Here is a 21,013-nt window from a genome sequence, read left to right as displayed (position 1 = left end):
CTCTATTTCTTTGCACTGATCACTGAGGAAGGCTTTCTTATCTCTCCTTACTATTCTTTGGAACTCTGCATTCAAACGGGTATATCCATATATGCATTAATATACACTATTTCTCTTTCCCTTTCTGACTATACTCTGTATAATAGGCTCAAGTTTCAGCCAATAGCAAATGAAACAACTGACAAAGAATTAATTCCCAAAATATACAAGCAGCTCTTGTAGATTAATACCAGAAAAATGAATAACCCAATCAAAAAGTGGGGAGAAGACCTAATCAGACATTTCTCCAGAGAAGACATACAGATGGCTAATGGACACATGAAAAGATACTCAACATCACTCAATATTAGAGAAATGCAAATCAAAACCACAATGAGGTATCTCACACTGGTCAGAATGGCCATCATCAAAAATTATACAAACAATAAATGCTGGGGAAATTGAGGAGAAAAGGGAACCCTCTTACACTGTTGGTGGGAATGCAAACTGATATAACCACTATAGAAAACAGTATGGAGTTTCCTTTAAAAACTAGGAATAGAACTACCATACAACACAGAAATCCCACTACTGGGCATATTTCCTGAGGAAATCAGAATTGAAAAAGACACATATACCTCCATGCCCATTGCTAAGATGCTAAGATGCTTCAGTCGTGTCCGACTCTGTGCAACCCCATAGATGGCAGCCACCAGGCTCCCCCATCCCTGGGATTCTCCAGGCAAGAACACTGGAGTGGGTTGCCATTTCCTTCTCCAGTGCACAAAAGTGAAAAGTGAAAGTGAAGTCACTCAGTCCTGTCAGACTCTTCGTGATCCATGAACTGCAGCCTACCAGGCTCCTCCGTCCATGAGATTTACCAGGCAATAGTACTAGAGTGTGATGCCATTGCCTGCATATTAAAAATTTTAAGTGTTTATTTGAGCAAAGTTCTATTCAAATTAGATAGTGCCAAACCAAAAATAGTTAGGGATACTCCATTGCCAGGAACTTGGGGAGAAATTTCTACAAAGAAAAGGTAGATTCATCCACCTCATTAGAACTGACTCAAATGTGCTCCTTTTCATAACTGAGTAATATTCCACTGTGTATACATACCACAACTTCCTTAATCCATTCATCTGCCAATGGACATCTTGGTTGCTTTGTTATAGCTAGGACATGAAAGTGGAATATTACTCAGTTATGAAAAGGAACACATTTGAGTCAGTTCTAATGAGGTGGATGAATCTACCTTTTCTTTATAGAAGTTTCTCCCCAAGTTCCTGGCAATGGAGTATCCCTAACTACTTTTGGTTTGGCACTATCTAATTTGAATAGAACTTTGCTCAAATAAACACTTACATTTTTTAATATGCATTGGTTTGTCTTTTACCAACAGAAAAGATGGAAATGGTGAGAATAATATGCTATTAGGGAGAGAAAAGTGTTTCCATGATGGCTTGGGGGTAAAGAATCTGCTTGCCAATGCAGAAGATGCAGTTTCAATCCCTGGGTTGGGAAGATCCTCTGGAGAAGGAAATGCCAACCTACTCCAGTATTCTTGCCTGGTAAATCCCATGAACAGAGGAGCCTGGTGAGTTACAGACTAGACTTGTGACTTGAGGATCACAAGTGTCAGACACGACTTAGCCACTAAACAAACAAAAAAGCAAAGAGGGAGAAAAATGCCTGGGATTGGGCTAGGGAAATTAGTGTGGAGGTTACTCCAGGCTGGGCTTGTGAAGTCCTGTGTATTTATCCATTTTCTTGGACAACCCCATGGGGTGAAATCTTGGCTCAGATTTCTTTAGACATGCACAGTGGTCTCCTGGCCTTTGCTGCTGCTGCTGCTAAGTCGCTTCAGTCGTGTCCAACTCTATGCGACCCCATAGACGGCAGCCCACCAGGTTCCCCCATCCCTGGGATTCTCCAGGCAAGAACAGTGGAGCGGGTTGCCATTTCCTTCTCCAATGCATGAAAGGGAAAAGTGAAAGTGAAGTCGCTCAGTCATGTCCGACTCTTCGCGACCCCATGGACTGCAGCCTACCAGGATCCTCCGTCCATGGGATTTTCCAGGCAAGAGTACTGGAGTGGGGTGCCATTGTCTTCTCCTGGCCTTTAGAGAAGTCTCTAATGTCTACTGAGTTTTGGTCTCCCATTTCTAAAGCCCCACAATAGGACAAAAACAATAGCCAGATTGATGGCTTCAGTTCCAGAAAAGAAGAGGAAGGGAAAACAACAACAACACCCAGCTTCTGATAACCGAGGAGACTACAGGGAGAGCTGTATAGTTTCCTGGAATCTAAGACGGAGGCTTTTCGCTCTTTGCTAGAGCTCGTTTGGGCTTTGTAACCATGGTTTTCCAAGGCCCAACTATATAAAAATAGAATATTTATTTAAAAAATAAAACCTGACAGATAAGCCACTGCTGTTTCTACTTGCAGTGCAAAATGCCATGAGACTCCCAAAGCAAAAGCCCATAAAATCTGGTAAATGAGCCCTCTACCTAACAAGGCCCCTGGGCACCCATTGTCTGCTTCCTTCTAGCCCCAAGTTGACTCTCGAGGGTGCCCAGGGACTTATATCCAGAAACCTTGAGATATGAGCCCCAAAGAGCCTTTCTTGGGTGTCAAAAGCTCCTCCTTCAGCTGGAGAAAATATCTAGTATCCCAGTAAATTTCCTTCTACCACCATCCCTGGAAGAGCTCTAAAACAGGTGGAAGGACTGCATTTAGGTACCTTTACCTCACAACCTTGATTTGTGAATACTTGTGACCAATGGGCCACATCTTTGATTTCCCCCTCCATTTTTCTGTTGAGCCACAAATTTGCAGGAAGAAAAGTAAGTTAGATTTTGGAAAAGACATCAGGGATTTACAGAGGGAGCCACTGAGGAATAAAATAGATGTAAGAATTTTATTGAAGGCTTCCCTTGAAGCTTAGTTGGTAAAGAATCTGCCTGCAGTGTAGAAGACCTGTGTTTGATTTCTGGGTTGGGAAGATTCCCTCAGGAAGGAAATGGCAACCCACTCCAGTATTCTTGCCTGGAGAATCCCATGAACAGAGGAGCCTGGTAAGCTACAGTCCATGGGATCACAAGAGTCATACAGCAACTCAATCACCAAGGGTTTTATTGATGTTAAAAGGTGAAATTATATTAAGCTGGAAAAGGTCCAGGTGTGTATGAATTTTTGTTTTTCTTTATCCTTAATTTACCACTTTGAAAGATCATCTGCTAATCCTAAGGAATCATGATTTATGGCAGAAAGTGAAGAGGAACTAAAAAGCCTCTTGATGAAAGTAAAAGAGGGGAGTGCAAAAGTTGGCTTAAAGCTCAACATTCAGAAAACGAAGATCATGGCATCTGGTCCCATCACTTCATGGGAAATAGATGGGGAAACAGTAGAAACAGTGTCAGACTTTATTTTGGGGGGCTCCAAAATCACTGCAGATGGTGACTGCAGCCATGAAATTAAATGACGCTTACTCCTTGGAAGAAAAGTTATAACCAACCTAGAAAGCATATTGAAAAGCAGAGATATTACTTTGCCAACAAAGGTCCATCTAGTCAAGGCTATGGTTTTTCCAGTGGTCATGTATGGATGTGAGAGTTGGACTGTGAAGAAAGCTGAGTGCCAAGAATTGATGCTTTTGAACTGTGGTGTTGGAGAAGACTCTTGAGAGTCCCTTGGACTGCAAGGAGATCCAACTAGTCCATTCTGAAGAAGATCAGCCCTGGGATTTCTTTGGAAGGAATGATACTTAAGCTGAAACTCCAGTACTTTGGCCACCTCATGCGAAGAGTTGACTCATTGGAAAAGACTTTGATGCTGGGAGGGATTGAGGGCAGGAGGAGAAGGGGACAACAGAGGATGAGATGGCTGGATGGCATCACTGACTCGATGGACATGAGTCTGAGTGAACTCCGGGAGCTGGTGATGGACAGGGAGGCCTGGCATGCTGCGATGCTTGGGGTCGCAAAGAGTCAGACACAAATGAGTGACTGAACTGAACTGAACTGACTAATACGGTAATGTGTGACTCTGCCACTTAGCAGTTATGTTTCCTTGTCTATGTCTTGTCTTCAGACAAATCATAATCCACATAGACACTTTTTATAAAGCCTCATAGAGTAGATTTACAGTTACCTACCACAATATACACATCAAGGCCAAACAACTTTCCATATTATCAAACGGTCCCTGATATCTAACAAAAAAATTGTTCTGTTTTCAACTTCATACTGTGTCCTTTCATATGATGCACTGAAGAGCTGAAGCGTAATTGTGCAGCAACCCCTTAAAAATACCATTTTGTAGATTTCCTTTATTTAAAATGGTATATTTCTGAGGAATAGATTAATCTTAAAAGCTTTAAAGAAGCTTGATGTTGAAATTTACCCAATAGTAAGTCATTTTGTGTGTTGTTAATTTACTTTACTTCCAGCAAAATGCACTTTTTCAGCAACTCCATGCTTTCTATTATTAAATTTGTTTTTATAGCTAACCTGTTACATAATTACATGTAGTTTAGTAATAAGGTAAAGCTACTAGAGAAGTTTCACTACCAGTCCATTTTCCAATTAGATGTTCACAGAGTCAGGCTTCCTTCTAGTTATAATTCCAGTGTCAAAATTTCGCCTAGTTCATTAGTCGTTTGTTGCTCTCATGGGCATAGACAGAAGAACAAGGAGACAGGGGTTATAAACACTGAATACTCCTCTTCTTTGAAGAAGACCTCACTATGGTAGCCTAGCACTCTGTTTCCTAAGAGGCCATTTGTTTGATGGACCAGTGACCTGTAATGATTCCACCAGCGAACACTTGTGCCCTACATTGCAGTGGACACACTAGCAACACAGAGTTGGAATACATGGACCCTACTCTCAAAGACTGTATAATGCAGCCATGATGGGGGCAAGTTCTGTGATACAATTTTGTAGTAGAAGGAACAATGGACACAGGATCACAAGACGTGTATTCAAATATTGATTTTCATCCTTTGACATCTGTGTGTCCACAGACAATTTCCCGAGTACAGCTGATCCTCAGTCTCTCCTTCTGAAGAGAAACAATAATTCTTGCCCTCCCTGCTCCACCGGATGGTGATGAAATTAAATAATGCTTGTGAACATGTTGTGTAATCACATAGGCACTATAGTTCTTTCAACACAGAAGAACTAGTATACACATGTCCTACATGTACAAGGACATGGATCTGGGGAGAGGGAGAGAGGGAGGGAAGAGAGAAAAAGAAAGGATTTTACAGAGGTCATGAGCTTTGTGTAGCTTTGAAAACTGAGCAGTGTCTAGGGAAGAGTAGTGTAGGACCAAAGCTGAGAGGAATAGTACTCGGAGTTGAAAGACTGAAATGAAAAGGCAGTGTAAAACCATAGTGACACGACCTCTGTCTTAAACCCTAGACACTTAGGAATTAGGAGGTATCTACAGAGCCTAGAGGGGCTTCCCAGGTGGCACCAGTGTTCCCAGTGTTAATCACTCAGTCCTGTCCAACTCTTTGTGACCCCCATGGACTGGAGCCTTCGAGGATCCTCTGTCCATGGGATTCTGTAAGCAAGAATACTGGAGTGGGTTGCCATTCCCTTCTCCAGGGGATTCCCAAGGATAGAACCTGGGTGTCCCACATTGCAGGCAAATTCTTTACCATCTGAGTCAGTAGGGAAGCCCCAAAGAATCCGACCACCAATGCAAGAGTTGTGGATTCGATCCCTGGGTCAGGAAGATCTCCTACAGAAGGAAGTGGCAACCGGCTCTGGTATTCTTGCTTGGGAAATTCCATGCACAGAGGAGCCTGTTGGGCTATAGTCTACGGGGTCACAAAGAGTCGGACATGGAGCATACATGAAGCCTAGAGCTCTGCCTGACACCGTTGAACTTGAATGGATTCAATAATTGTTCAAATTCTAAGTATGATACTTAGTTTAAAATGTTTCTACCAACAGTTCTGTGATATTGTTATCACCACTGTATTAATATAAAGGTAAGGAAATTGGTCTTAGATACATTAATTCTTTGCCCAAGATAAGTTAGTGTATGATAGAAGTAGGATATGAATCTAAACCATTTGACTCTAAAAGCCACACACTTTAGTGAGTAAAGAACATTTCTTCTTTGTTTATTCCCAAAAGAAATGAGCATGAGTGTGGCTATAAATCAGCAGAAACCTGAAGTAGATTGACCAAAAGAATCTGCCCAGTCTACTAATAACAGAAATCAACCAACTAGGTTCCTTATAGAATTTTTTTTTTACTTTCTTAGATACCATATATGACTTAATGAAGAAAAAGAATCACACTCTGGTGAATGAGTTTACTCTTCAGGGTTTCTCCAGCTTCTGTGAGCACCAGTTCACCCTCTTTATCGTGTTTTTTGCACTGTACATGTTAACCCTGGCAGGCAATATCATCACTGTGGCCATCATCAGCCTTGACCGTCGCCTCCACACCCCCATGTATTTCTTCCTCGGCATGCTGTCAGCTTCCGAGACTGTGTACACAGTCATCATTATACCCAAGATGCTCTGCAACCTTGTAGGCCTGAGTCAGTCCATTTCTTTGGCAGGTTGTGCCGCTCAGATGTTCTTCTTCATCACTTTGGCCATCAACAACTGCTTCCTGCTCACTGCGATGGGCTACGACCGCTATGTGGCCATTTGCCATCCCTTGAGGTACACAGTTATCATGAACAGGAGGGTGTGCATCCAGCTGGTGTGGGGGGCCTGCAGCATCGGGCTGATTGTGGCCATGACACAGGTGACGTCTGTATTCAGGTTACCCTTCTGTGCCACAAAGGTGGCCCACTTCTTCTGTGACATCTGGCCTGTGATGAAGCTCTCCTGCATTGACACGACTGTCAATGAGATCCTGACTTTGATCATCAGTGTCCTGGTGATCCTGGTTCCCATGGGATTGGTTTTCATTTCCTATATCCTCATCATCTCCACCATCCTTAAAATTGCCTCAGCTGAAGGTCGGAAGAAGGCCTTTGCCACCTGCGCCTCCCACCTCACTGTGGTCATTGTCCACTATGGCTGTGCCTCCATTGCCTACCTCAAGCCCAAGTCAGAGAACAGCAAGGATGAGGATCAGCTGATCTCAGTGACCTACACTGTCGTCACCCCACTACTGAACCCTGTGGTGTACACCCTGAGGAACAAAGAGGCCAAGGATGCTCTGCTCCGGGCCATTGGCAGGAAGCTTTCCTGATAAGATGGGCCTGTTACAAAGAGGGTCTTGGAAGATTCTATAGGGAAGAGAAAGTAAAGCAGTGAACAGCACCTAGAGTGAAAATTCTGGAGCCTACCATGCAGTGGTTGGGTAGAAGAGATAAAAGGATTATAAATCCAGGCCCTGGAGAAAGGGGCTCCAAAGTACAAGCAAGCCTGCCCCTGACAAGACAGCATAGATGGTATGGAGGATCAATATAAGAGTAATAACTTGATATGGGGAAGTACACGGATTGTATGCATAACCTAGGACAGAATGAGATCAAGATAGTAGAAAGGATTAATGAGGGGAGGCTGCTTCAAGGCAGTACTAAACCTTTAAATACATTCTATAACACTCTTTTTCGACATGAAGCTCCCTTTTATCCATTTAGAGTTACAAAGGCTTAACATCCAATTGAAGTCATTGTTTTGTGGACAATTCAAGTTCCTTGCATCTTAAACACCATAAATAAATAGCCGTCAGTGATAATAAACATCTATATAATTTACCAACTCCTGAAGTCTAGATCTTTTTCATGTATATGGCCAACCTGGAACTTAAGTTTTCAGGAATATGTAAGAGAAATATTTTTGGAAAATGATTAAAATTCCTTGATAATTTAATTAAAGAAGTAGCACCAAGTAATCATATTGGCATTTATATTTCAAGAATGCACAAGGATTGTTGGTGATAACATGTGTAAATAGTTCACTCAGTTAAAAAAAAATAGTATTGCCTTTGGAGATGCTTGCAGAATGGGTAAAAGTGGATAGGGAATGGGAGGACAAGAAAGAATCTACAGAAAGGATTAGTCAGGTGAGAGGACTGGAAAGAAGTGGATGTAAGGAAAGTGTCGTATGGTAAAAGAAAAAGATTTAAACCATCAACCCTATCGTTTCAGACCCCCAGGATCTGCATTAATATGCCATCTTTCACTAGTAACCTTCACTTCCAGTGCCCCTGCACGAGCCTGTCATCCAGTTCCACGCAGAACACCTAGTGTCTTGTGACTTCTCTCTTTCTATTTCATATTCGCGTGTGTTTCTACAGCTTACTGTCACTTCATGGAAATCCCTTACTGCCACCCTTAGTGCCTATTCAACCAAAGTGTACTCCTTTTAAAACACCAAACTAAAAGGATGACCCTTTCATGAACTTTCTAATGAAGAAATCACCCCCTCACTCTCCTACCTCCAAACTCGCACATACATTATTATAGAGCAAGCATTTCCTATAATGTCTTTAGAAATGAAAGCTTGAAATGAATGAGTGATGTCATAACCAGATGAAGTCTTCATTAGCTGGACAGTTTAATGTTTGAGTTGTACCAAGCAGTGGCATTTTCAGAGGCTGTGTTCTCCTTCATGTTATTAATAATCTCAAAAATTAGGACTATGTTCAAATATTATAATTTCATAAATAGCCCATTGTGGTTCAATCTTACCCACATCTGAGCATTTTTCAAAATTTATGGTGGAATCCTGGAGAAGGCAATGGCGACCCACTCCAATACTCTTGCCTGGAAAATCCCATGGACAGAGGAGCCTGGTAGGCTGCAGTCCATGGGGTCGCTAAGAGTCAGATACGACTGAGCGACTTGACTTTCACTTTTCACTTTCATGCATTGGAGAAGGAAACGGCAACCCACTCCAGTGTTCTTGCCTGGAGAATCCCAGGGATGGGGGAACCTGGTGGGCTGCCGTCTATGGGGTCGCACAGAGTCGGACATGACTGAAGCAACTTAGCAGCAGCAGCAGCAGCATGGTGGAATCCAAGAGAACCCAAAAATAAGGTTACCCACTGTTTGTTAATGGCCTCTCTCACTCAGTAAATACTTTTCAATTTTAGACTGTAGCTTCAAAAATGTTGCTCTGTCCATTCAAGTTTACTAATAATAATCTGTATCTGCAAAGTTAGCTACTGAAAATAGTAGCAAGTAGTGCTTGGAGGCCAGCAGGGCAAAGTGTATTCATTGTAACATAAGCACTGTAAGAAAAAGACTGCATTCTGAGTCCTGGCTTTACTTTTTATTCACCTCATATACTTGAATCTTTATTTAGCTTCTCTAAGCCTAAGTTTTCTCTGCAAAACATGTAGATAAAACAAATAACATTTTGTAGATGTTTCATCTACAAAACGTGTCAGTTTCTCCTGACAAACATATGAGACAGTAAGTGTGAAAATCCTTTGTAAATGACAAATCAGGGACAAATATTCTCTTTATTATAGGAGTAAGAAAAGCAATATAATCTCTGTAAACTTCTAATTATATCAGAGAGTTCAGTGTCATCCATCTGAGGAGGATACTGCTACAGAGATTTTTTTTCTTTAACTTTTTATTTTGTATTGGAATATAGTCAATTAACAATGTTGTGATAGTTTCAGGTAAACAGTGAAGGGACTCAGCCATAAACATACATGTATCAATTCTCCTCCAAACTCCCCTCCCATCCAGGCTGCCACATAACAATGAGCAGAGTTCCATGTGCTATACAGTAGCTTCTTGTCAGTTATCCATTTTAAATATAGTACTGTGTACAAACCACAGATATTTATGATTCTGCCTTTCTGTCTGCATGCTATCAATTTAATCCCTAGTCCTGGTTCAGGGTCGATTCTCTTTCCTTAGACATCCTGGAGAATAATGAGGGGAATTCTGCTTCTGGATGATTCACCTTCCAGACACATCCCAGTCATTTAGCCTGGTACAGCGCTTCAGAGAGCTCATGAGTACAGTAAGTGATTGCTGTAGTTAGTTTCCCCAGACATATGGGCTCCACCCTTCATTTCTCAACTGGTCTCCTTTGTTGGGAAGAACACAAAATCTTGAGACTTGAATTTAAGACACACCTTAACTTTCCCAACTATGTATAACTTTCCCAACTATGTATAACTTTCCCAACTATGTATAACTTTCCCAACTATGTATTCCTAAGGTAGTAAAGAAATCTTTCCTTATCTATGATAGGAGGTTATCAATGTCAACCATCTTTCCCATTAGGCTATTGAAAGAATGGAGGTTATCAATGTCAACCATCTTTCCCATTAGGCTATTGAAAAAATCAACTAGAGTAGAATTAACAAAGTGGAATTGTTGTGGTAACCATAGGAAGTTAATATAATACATCATTATCCCTATTATTATTGGCTAATATTATCCCTATATTCTTACCTTTCCAATTTTTCCAGGCCATTTTATATTATTTCACTAATTAATTTTTGGACTTCTACTTTCCTCCCACTTCTATTTAAGTTCTAATACTGTTGTATTCTTCCTTAAATGTGCAGGTCTCATTAAAAAAACAAAAAAACCCTTCTAAACTCTGTATTACTATCTTTCATTAGCAATTTAATGCCTATCTTGCTCTACATCAAAAACTTTCCCTCTTCATTCAGTGAAATTCAAACTCTTTACCATGATCCACGATGACTCCCAATAGGAAATGCATATTGTAACATAAGCCAGTATGCACGTACACATCTTCTCTGTGTCTGTGTGTATTCACATACAAATGAAACATTGACAAATAATACTTACCCTTACTACAGGCAGTGCATTCTGATGTTTTCATTCTAGCTTGATCCATCCTATTTCATTTTATTTAAGTAATATTAGTGGAGAGAGGAGCATCTACAATGTATTTTGACCAAATACTCAATAATTGAAAGTTAAAATATTCAACTGAAGCCAATGCCTCAGCCTAACATCATTAGATTGTGTATCTGGGATAGTGAAATAAAATTAAAATGCTATTTGAAAACTTAATAACATTGAAATTTTATTATTAAACATTTGGTAATCATATTTAAACACTTGACACTTCAGAGAAAGGACATTTAGTCTTCATCGTAGCTGCTAGATTACTCTGCTGCTGCTGCTGCTAAGTCACTTCAGTCGTGTCTGACTCTGTGCGACCCCATAGACAGCAGCCCACCAGGCTCCTCTGTCCCTGGGATCCTCCAGGCAAGAACAGTGGAGTGGCTTGCCATTTCCTTCTCTAAAGCATGAAAGTGGAAAGTGAAAAGTGAAAGTGAAGTTGCTCAGTCGTGCCCGACTCTTAGCGACCCCATGGACTGCAGCCTACTAGGCTCCTCCGTCCATGGGATTTTCCAGGCAAGAGTACGGAGTGGGTCTGCTGCTGCTGCTGCTAAGTCACTTCATTCGTGTCCGACTCTGTCTAGCAGTCACTAAAACACACACTTGTGGTACTCGGTAGATGCTCACTTTTCAAGTAAGAAGCTGATTTGTAGAGGGGCAAAATATCTTGAGAGTAACATCTCATTTTTCTCTAACACTTTCTTTTCTTCATATTCTTTATTGCTGCTGCTGCTACTGCTACTGCTAAGTCGCTTCAGTCGTGTCCGACTCTGTGTGACCCCATAGACGGCAGCCCACCAGGCTCCCCCGTCCCTGGGATTCTCCAGGCAAGAACACTGGAGTGGGTTGCCATTTCCTTCTCCAATGCATGAAAGTGAAAAAGTGAAAGTGAAGTCGTTCAGTCGTGTCCGACTCTTAGCGACCCCATGGACTTCAGCCTACCAGGCTCCTCCATCCATGGGATTTTTCCAGGCAAGAGTACTGGAGTAGGGTGCCATTGCCTTCTCCATTCTTTATTAGGTAGGTATTAAAATAATGTATACTGTATATTGTCCTACACAATTTGAAATCATGCTGTAACTCATGTGTAAAATTTGATAAGATTCATGGATTAAATGGAATTAAGAAGCTAAAAATACCATGCTTAAAAGTTGTTTTTATTTAGTATTATAAATAAAGAACACCACATAATTTTACAAATATTAGAACTCTGATAGTCAATTTCCACTATTCTTTTTTGTACATTTAAACTTTGGCTTTATAAGTATATAATGTTCTTTCTAAAACTATCTAATAACTAACAAATTTCAATATTTGTATGAAGCATTATTTTCCTATTTATTTAACTACTTAAAACTCTTAAATTTGTCCAGAAAATGAACAACTCTCACAATTATCATTATTTATTCTTGCATTTTACTTTTCTAATAATAAAATATATTCTTCACTTAATAGAATTTTAACATGTAAAGCATATAAAGCTATTTCAGTGTAATTCACAGAATGATTCACTGCATTTGAAAACATAAATGTAATTCAAACATATGTATATTTGAATGCATAAATATACAAACAGTACTCTTGCTTTATTCAGAGTACTGATGTTAGACTGACTAGAGATAATAATCATAATAATAACCTATGCTGTTGCATCATCATTGTTAACCTACAAATTCAGAGATGTCAAAATATAGCATACATGATTTTGAGCCATCAACTTTGTAGAGATTGAAAACCAAAGTAGCAATTCAGCAGCAGGTTTTGACTAAATACCAGAAGCAAAGTAGAACTCTGAGTTATTCCTGGTGTGACCCACTAAACTGAGGAAAAACATTGGAGATGTGGATGCCATAAGGAATGCTGCATGCATGAGTGAGTAATGCTCCAAACTGGTTGAAATATCTGAGAAGAAAGTATCTGAGAAGTATCCGAGAAGAAAGTCCCTTATTTTTCTTTTTTATTCTTTTATTCTAAAATAGTAGTATGTGAATTGGCATTTTTCTGATTATAAAAGCAAATACTGATTCTTTGAAAAACATTTCAGAAAATTATACAGAAGAAACTTTGTTTTTTTATACAGAAGAACATGTTTTTTTCATGTTCACTGTAGCCTGGTGCAAACGCCAGGGACAGTGAAGGACAGGGAAGCCTGGAGCGCTGCAGTCCATGGGGTCACAGTCAGGCACAACTTAGCAACTGAACAGCAACAATAATAAAATGAGTACCTACAACATTTCTCTTCTCCACACTTGCCAACCCAACCCTGAAACCAAATCCGAGAAGGGAAAGAAAAAAGTTTAAAATTAGGATTATATAGCCAGTGCTTTAAAAAATGGAATATTTTTTATCTAGTCCATAGTCTCTAGTGGACTAGAGACTACGAGCCATGTTGAGCAACTGTGAGGCATGAAAAAGAGACTTCCAACAAATGCAATTGGATTGATAAGGTATCTTAGAAGTATGTAGGAATCAAAAGGAAAATCTAGGCTTGAAACTTAGGAGTGGCACAAACGTTGCTTCATACTCAGAGGTGGAGGAAAATAAGATAATGATAAATGCCAAGACAAAGTAACAGGGTGTATTAGCCCAGGAGAAGGAGCCCTCCCCCACAGTTCTTGCTCCCAGGTAGGCAATAGGAGAACAGCATTGGTGATTTCCAGACAAGAGCAATACTTGGAGTAAGAGGCATGGCTAATGACACAGAGTCTAGCAATAACAAATACTAGGGAAATAAAAGAAAACATAAATACAGGCAGAAACAACTAGATATTAGAAGTGTTGAGCAAAAAAGCAGTAACATTTTTATAAAATAAATTAAGAAAATTAAACTCGCTTCTCCTGCTCAATATGAAGCTAAACATACCAGCTAATCCTAACCACAATTTAAAACAAATTATAGAAATTCTGTTAGATGTGAGTTCAGAGTAGAGAGAATTCTGACAAAACACAGATTTTACATTGCATTATTTCTGACTTTTTCCTAAAACTCTACTACATTTAAGAATAGCCTCACTTCCATAGTAAAAGGAAATAGGAGACGAGTGCAAAAGAATGTCTGTGACAAAATTTTGAAATCTGGAAAGCAGTTTAGTAAGTTGTTATTGATTTCTATGTAACTTAGCACACAGGAGAATGCTGATGTATTATTGAATGCGCAGGAGATGCCTGAGGCAGAGAGAACAACCTAAATGTCAATTTATCAATCAGAATGCCAGACATATTCAGGAAAATGGGTAGTAAGTACTTGTGAACCTAAGAGTGAATGATTAATCTAACAAAATAGAGGTGCTTGAAAAATTTTAAGAGACATCACACAATTAGAACCTTTCCTCCACCTGAGCAGAAGGCTAAAGGATTGCCTCCTGGAGAGAGTTAAAGAGATGAGGTAGGGTTCGGAGTGTGCTATAATAATAATTTTTTTTTTAAGTGAAGGAAAGGTAAAAGAGTATCAGCACACCTCACAGGATATTGACAATAAGTCTTAGAGCTCCCCACCTCAAAACTGAAGGATTTTCCCTTGGGGAACTCAGCATTTCAAGAACAAAGACTTAGATATGGACAAGTCAATGTTCTATGTTGGAAAAATAAGCTTACCCTAATAAAGCCAGCTTTACCATATTACCCAGCTTTATCACCCTACTAAGTAAAGCCCACCACCCAATCTATCTCATCCCACCACACATACATACTACAAGGTTTCTAAAAAGCTTATTAGTATGTCAAGCATACAATGTCAATTCAATACTTTGGCCACCTGACATGAAGAGCCAACTCACTGGAAAAGACCCTGATGCTGGGAAAGAGTGAAGGCAAAAGGAAAAGGAGGCAGCGGAGGATGAGATGGTTAGAGAGTAGCACCAACTTAATGGACATGAATTTGAGCAAACTCTGGAAGATAGACCCAGTTGGATTCCTGAGTCAGGAAGATCTGCTGGAGAAGGGATAGGCTACCCACTCTAACATTCTTGGGCTTCCCTTGTGGCTCAGCTAGTGAAGAATCCATGTGCAATGCAGGAGACATCAGTTCCATCCCTGGGTTGGGAAGATTCACTAGAGAAGGGAACGACTAACCACTCCATTATTCTGGCCTGGAGAATTCCACAGACTGTACAGTCCATGGGGTTGCAAAGGTCAGACACGACTGAGCAACTTTCACTTTCACTTTCTGGGAGACAGTGAAGGACAGGGATCCATGGGGTTGCAAAGAGTCAGACATGACTTAGTGACTGAGCAACAACAACAAAAACAAATTTCAATCATAGTCATAATTGACTGAAAGGATCACCAAGTATTTGAGTAAAACCACTAACATGGAGAGAGACATCGGCACAATAAACAGACAACAAAAGAATAAGAATCAGATACAGTGCAGGGAATATATTAAGATCTTTCCAAAGATACTTACTGAACATTTTCAGAAGGACACAACAAAATACTTTATCAGAGAAACAAAAGCAGTGCTGTATAAAAGGTATGTTCTGAGAAGCAAAAACAGATTTCAGAATTAAAAATATATTAGCTGAAATAAAAAATTAAATATGAGAGTGGCAAGAGAAATTTGATGGAATGTCTTCAATAACAGAACAAGAAGACAAACAGGAGTGAAATAAGAGGATAATATATGAGTATTGAAGATAAATCAATACAGTGATTCACATACTGAATTACTACTTTGTACACACTTGATACTAATGTAATACTATAAATCAACTATAATAAAAATAAGAAAAATAAATTAGGTCTTGAAAATAAAAGTTTAGGTGTATATAATAAGGAGCAAATGATAAAAGAACTACCTAAGTAAAACCACAAATAAAGACCTATATATATATAACTAGGGATACAAATAAAAATTTTAAAACTAAGATAATTGCAGGAAAAACTTTAGATCAATAATTTTTTTAAAACATAGTCTAAATACATAATTTTCTTTTTTTTAATTAATTTTATTTTATTTTTAAACTTTACATAATTGTATTAGTTTTGCCAAATATCAAAATGAATCCACCACAGGTATACATGTGTTCCCCATCCTGAACCCTCCTCCCTCCTCCCTCCCCATAGCATCCCTCTGGGTCGTCCCAGTGCACCAGCCCCAAGCATCCAGTATCGTGCATTGAACCTGGACTGGCATCTCGTTTCATACATGATATTTTACATGTTTCAATGCCATTCTCCCAAATCTTCCCACCCTCTCCCTCTCCCACAGAGTCCATAAGACTGTTCTATACGTCAGTGTCTCTTTTGCTGTCTCGTATACAGGGTTATCGTTACCATCTTTCTAAATTCAATATAAATTAACCTTGGCCTGAGAATAATCAGAAAAATAAACAGGCCAACAGTCAAAAACAAAAATTTAATCACAATATACCTTCTACTCCTGTTGAAGAGAAAGACATGAGACCAAACATTTATGGGAGAATGGCATTGAAACATGTATAATATATATGAAATGAGTTGCCAGTCCAGGTTCAATGCACGATACTGGATGCTTGGGGCTGGTGCACTGGGACGACCCAGAGGGATGGTATGGGGAGGGAGGAGGGAGAATGGTTCAGGATGGGGAACACGTGTACACCTGTGGTGGATTCATGTTGATATATGGCAAAACCAGTACAATATTGTAAAGTTAAAAAATAAAATAAATAAAAAGAAAACAAAAAGAAAATATACAGATTCTTTCAAGTTTAATTAAAAAAAAGAGGAGAATCTTCCAAACTCAAATCATGAAACCACTAGCTTCAAAAACTTTGTATCAAACCAGAAACAGGCAGTGAAAAACACAAAATTAAACACCAACATTGCTGACAGATAAGAGCGAATATTCTAAATAAAATCTTAACAAAAGGAATCCACAGTTTGAAGAAACTCAGCATGTCCAAGTTGAGTTTAGACCAGGAGTGCTAGGATGATTAAATGCTAAATAATCTATCAGAATAATTGATCATATTAACAACTTAAATTATTAAATTCACAGGATTACTTCAAAAGATGAAAAACACAAAACATTAAATATAAATCCAACATCCAATTAATCAGAAACACTCTTACCAAACTAAGACTAAAAAAGAAATTCTTTTAACTTTAAGCACCTATCATAAGTAGGCACCAGACAGCATAAATATTGACAAAAGATTTGAGCATTTCAACTAAATCCAGGAAAAAGACAAAAATGTATACACATAGTAAGGATAAAAGACAAGATGGATATATTTTGTTCACACCTCTTTTCCGCTCCTATTTGATGCATTTGACTGAGTCAAAGCAGAATAAACAAAAAGTTGTGGATGTGTCTGGTGGTGAAAGTAAAGTTTGATGCTCTAAAGAACAATATTGCATAGAAATCTGGAATGTTAGGTCCATGAATCAAGGTAAATTGGAAGTGGTCAAACAGGAGACGGCAAGAGTGAGCAACAACATTTTAGGAATCAGTAAATTAAAATGGACAGAAATGGGAGAATTTCATTCAGATGACCATTATATCTACTATTGTGGGCAAGAATCCCTTAGAAGAAATAGAGTAGTCCACAGAGTCAACAAAAGAGTCTGAAATGCAGTACTTGGGTGCAATCTCAAAAATGACAGAATAGAGATCACTGACATCAAATAAAATAATGCATGCCAAAAAAAAAAAAAAAAATGACAGAATGATCTCTGTTTGTTTCCAAGAAAAACCATTCAATATCACAGTAATCCAAGTCTATGCCTCAACCACTAATGTGAAAGAAGCTAAAGTTGAATGGTTCTATGGAGACCTACAAGACCTTTTACGACTAACAACGACAAAAAAAAGATGTCCTTTTCATCATAGGGGACTTTAGTATGTCATTTCAGACATGTTTATCTCTGAATGTTTATCACAGTAATCCAAGTCTATGCCTCAACCACTAATGCCAAAGAAGCTGAAGTTGGATGGTTCTATGAAGACCTACAAGACCTTCTAGAACTAACACCAAAAAAAAAAAAAAATGTCCTTTCATTATAAGGGACTGGAATGTAAAAGTAGGAAGTTAAGAGATACCTGAAGTAACAGGCAAGTTTGGCCCTGGAGTACAAAATGAAGCAGGGCAAAGGCTAACAGAGTTTTGCCAAGAAAATGCACTGGTCATAGCAAACACCCTCTTCCAACAACACAAGAGACAACTCTACACGCGAACATCACCAGATGGTCAATACCAAAATCAGGCTGACTATATTCTTTGTAGCCAAAGATGGAGAAACTCTAGATGGAGATACAGTCAGTAAAAACAAGACCAGAGACTAACTGTGGCTCAGATAATGAAATCCTTATTGCAAAATTTAGACTTAAATTGAAGAAAGTAGGGAAAACCACTAGGCCATACAGGTATGGTCTAAATCAAATCCCATATGATTATACACTGGAAGTGACAAATAGACTCAAGGGATTACATCTGTAAAACAGAGTGCCTGAAGAACTATGGACAAAGGTTTGTAACACTGTACAGGAGGTGATGGTCAAAATCATCCCCAAGACATAGAGAATTAACATATGGACATGGGGAGAGGGGAGGAGAGGATGAGATGTACAGAAAGAGTAACATAGAAACTTACATTAAATAGATAGCCAATAGGAATTTGCTGTATGGTTCAGGACACTGAAACAGGGGCTCTGTATCAACCTAGAGGGGTGGAATGGGGAGGGAGATGGGGGAGATGGGAGGGAGTTTCAAAAGGGAGGGAATATACGTATACCTATGGCTGATTCATGTTGAGGTTTGACAGAAAACAGCAAAATTCTGTAAAGCAGTTATCCTTCAATAAAAAATAAATTAATTAAAAAAAATCATCCCCAAGAAAAAGAAATGCAAGAAGGCAAACTGGTTGTATAAAGAGGCCTTACAAATAGCTGAAAAAAGAAGAGAAATGCAAGGCAAAGGAGAAAAGGAAATATATACCCATGTGAATTCAGAGTTCCAGAGAATAGCAAGGAGAGATAAGAAAGACTTTTTAAGTTTATGATGCAGAGAAATAGAGGAAAACAATAGAACAGGAAAGACTAGAGATCCCCTCAAGAAAATTAGAGATACCCAGGCTTCCCTGGTGACTCAGATGGTAAAGTGTCTGCCTGAAATGCAGGAGACCCAGGTTTGATGCCTGGGTTGGGAAGATCCCCAGGAGAAGAAAATGGCAATCCATTCCATTACTCTCACCTGGAAAATTCCATGGATGGAGGAGCCTGGTAGGCTAAAGTCCAAAGGGTTGCAAAGAGTCAGACATGACTGAGCAACTTCATTTTCAAGGGAACATTTCACACAAACATAGGCACAATAAAGGACAGAAATGGTATGGATCTAACAGAAGAAGAATATACTAAGAAGAGGTGGCAAGAATATACAAAATAACTATACAAAAAAGATCTTAATGACCTGGATAACCACGATGGTGTGATCAGTCATCTAGAGCCAGACATTCTGGAGTGTGAAGTCAAGTGGGCCTTAAGAAGCATAACTACGAACAAAACTAGTGGAGATGATGAAATGCCAGCTGAGCTATATCAAATGCTAAAAGATGATGTTGTTAAAGTGCTGCACTCAATATGACAGCAAATTTGGAAAACTCAGCAATGGCCACAGGCCTGGAATAGGTCAGTATTCATTCCAATCACAAAGACGGGCAATGCCAAAGAATGCTCAAGCTACCTACCACACAATTGCACTCACCTCACATGCTAGTAAAGTGATGCTCAAAATCCTTGAAGCTAGGCTTCAAGTATACATGAACTAAGAACTTCCAGATGTACAAGTTGGATTTAGAAAAGGCAGAGGAACCAGAGATCAAATTGCCAACAGCCATTGGATCATTGATGAAGCGAGAGAATTCCAAACAAACATCTACTTCTGCTTCATTGACTATGCAGAAGCCTTTGTCTGTGTAGATCACAGCAAACTGTGGAATATTCTTAAAGAAGTGGGAATACCAGGCCACCTTACCTGCCTCCTGTGAAACTATACGCAGGACAAGAAGCAACAGTTAGAACCGGACATGGAACGATGGACTGGTTCAAAATTGGGAAAGAAAGGAATATGTCAAGGCTGTATATTGTCACCCTGCTTATTTAACTTATATGGAGAGTACACCATGTGAAATGCTGGGCTGGATGAAGCACAAGCTGGAATCAAGATTGCGGGGAGAAATATAAATAACCTCAGATATGCAAATGACACCATCTTTACAGCAGAAAGTGAGAAGGGATTAAAGAGCCTCTTGATGAAGGTGAAAGAGGAGAGTGAAAAAGCTGGGTTAAAACTCAACATTCAAAAAATGAAGATCATGGCATCTGGTCCTGTCACTTCATGGCAGATAGATGGGGAAACGGTGGAAACAGTGCCAAATTTTATTTTCTTGGGCTCCATAATCACTGTGGATGGTTACTGCAGCCATGAAATTAAAAGACACTTGCTCCTTGGAAGAAAAGCAATGACACATCTGGACAGCATATTAAAAAGCAGAGCCATTACTTTGCCTGCAATGGTTCATATAGTCAAAGCTATGGTTTTTCCAGTAGTCATATACAGACATGAGAGCTGGACAATAAAAAAGGCTGAGGATCAAAGAATTGGTGCAATTGAACTGTGGTGTTGGAGAAGACTCTTGTGAGTCCCTTGGATAGCAAGGAGGTCAAACCAGTTAATCCTAAAGGAAATCAATGCTGAACATTCACTGGAAGGACTGATGCTGAAGCTGAAGCTCCAATATATTGTCCACCTAATGCAAAGAGCTGATTCATTGGAAAAGACCCTGTTGCTAGGAAAAAATGAAGGCAGGAGAAAAAGGGGATGACAGAGGATAGATGGCATCACTGACTCAATGGACATGAGTTTGAGCAAACTCTAGGAGATGATGATGCAGAGAAGACAATGGCACCCCCACTCCAGTCCTGGAAAACCCATGGACAGAGGAGCCTGGTAGGCTGCAGTCCATGAGGTCACGAAGAGTCAGACACGACTGAGTGACTTCACTTTCACTTTTCACTTTCATGCATTGGAGAAGGAAATGGCAACCCACTCCAGTGTTCTTGCCTGGAGAATCCTAGGGATGGGGGAGCCTGTTGGGCTGCCGTCTATGGGGTCACCGGACACGACTGAAGCGACTTAGCAGCAGCAGCAGCAGCAGGAGATGATGAAGGATAGGAAAGCCTGGCATGCTGCATTCCATGGGGTTGCAAAGAGTCAGACATACTGAAT

At 39.6% G+C, this 21,013-nt stretch overlaps 1 protein-coding gene across 1 annotated transcript; it reads left to right on the top strand.

The window, feature by feature from the left end:
* Nucleotides 1–6,277: 6,277 nt before the first annotated feature.
* Nucleotides 6,278–7,207, top strand: OR10J1 (olfactory receptor family 10 subfamily J member 1). The gene has a single exon (NM_001390122.1). The coding sequence runs from the start codon at nucleotides 6,278–6,280 to the stop codon at nucleotides 7,205–7,207; it is 930 nt and encodes a 309-aa protein (NP_001377051.1).
* Nucleotides 7,208–21,013: the final 13,806 nt, after the last annotated feature.

This window comes from Bos taurus, chromosome 3 (genome assembly GCF_002263795.3).
Source record: "Bos taurus isolate L1 Dominette 01449 registration number 42190680 breed Hereford chromosome 3, ARS-UCD2.0, whole genome shotgun sequence".
In the NCBI taxonomy this organism is placed as follows: Eukaryota; Metazoa; Chordata; class Mammalia; order Artiodactyla; family Bovidae; genus Bos; species Bos taurus.
Note: the sequence above shows the minus strand (reverse complement) of the source record. Positions and strands in the feature narration are given on the sequence as shown.

Bases quoted from the DNA above. Each gene is read 5' to 3' on its own strand.
- OR10J1 (NM_001390122.1), top strand. From the start codon at position 6,278: ATGAAGAAAAAGAATCACACTCTGGTGAATGAGTTTACTCTTCAGGGT.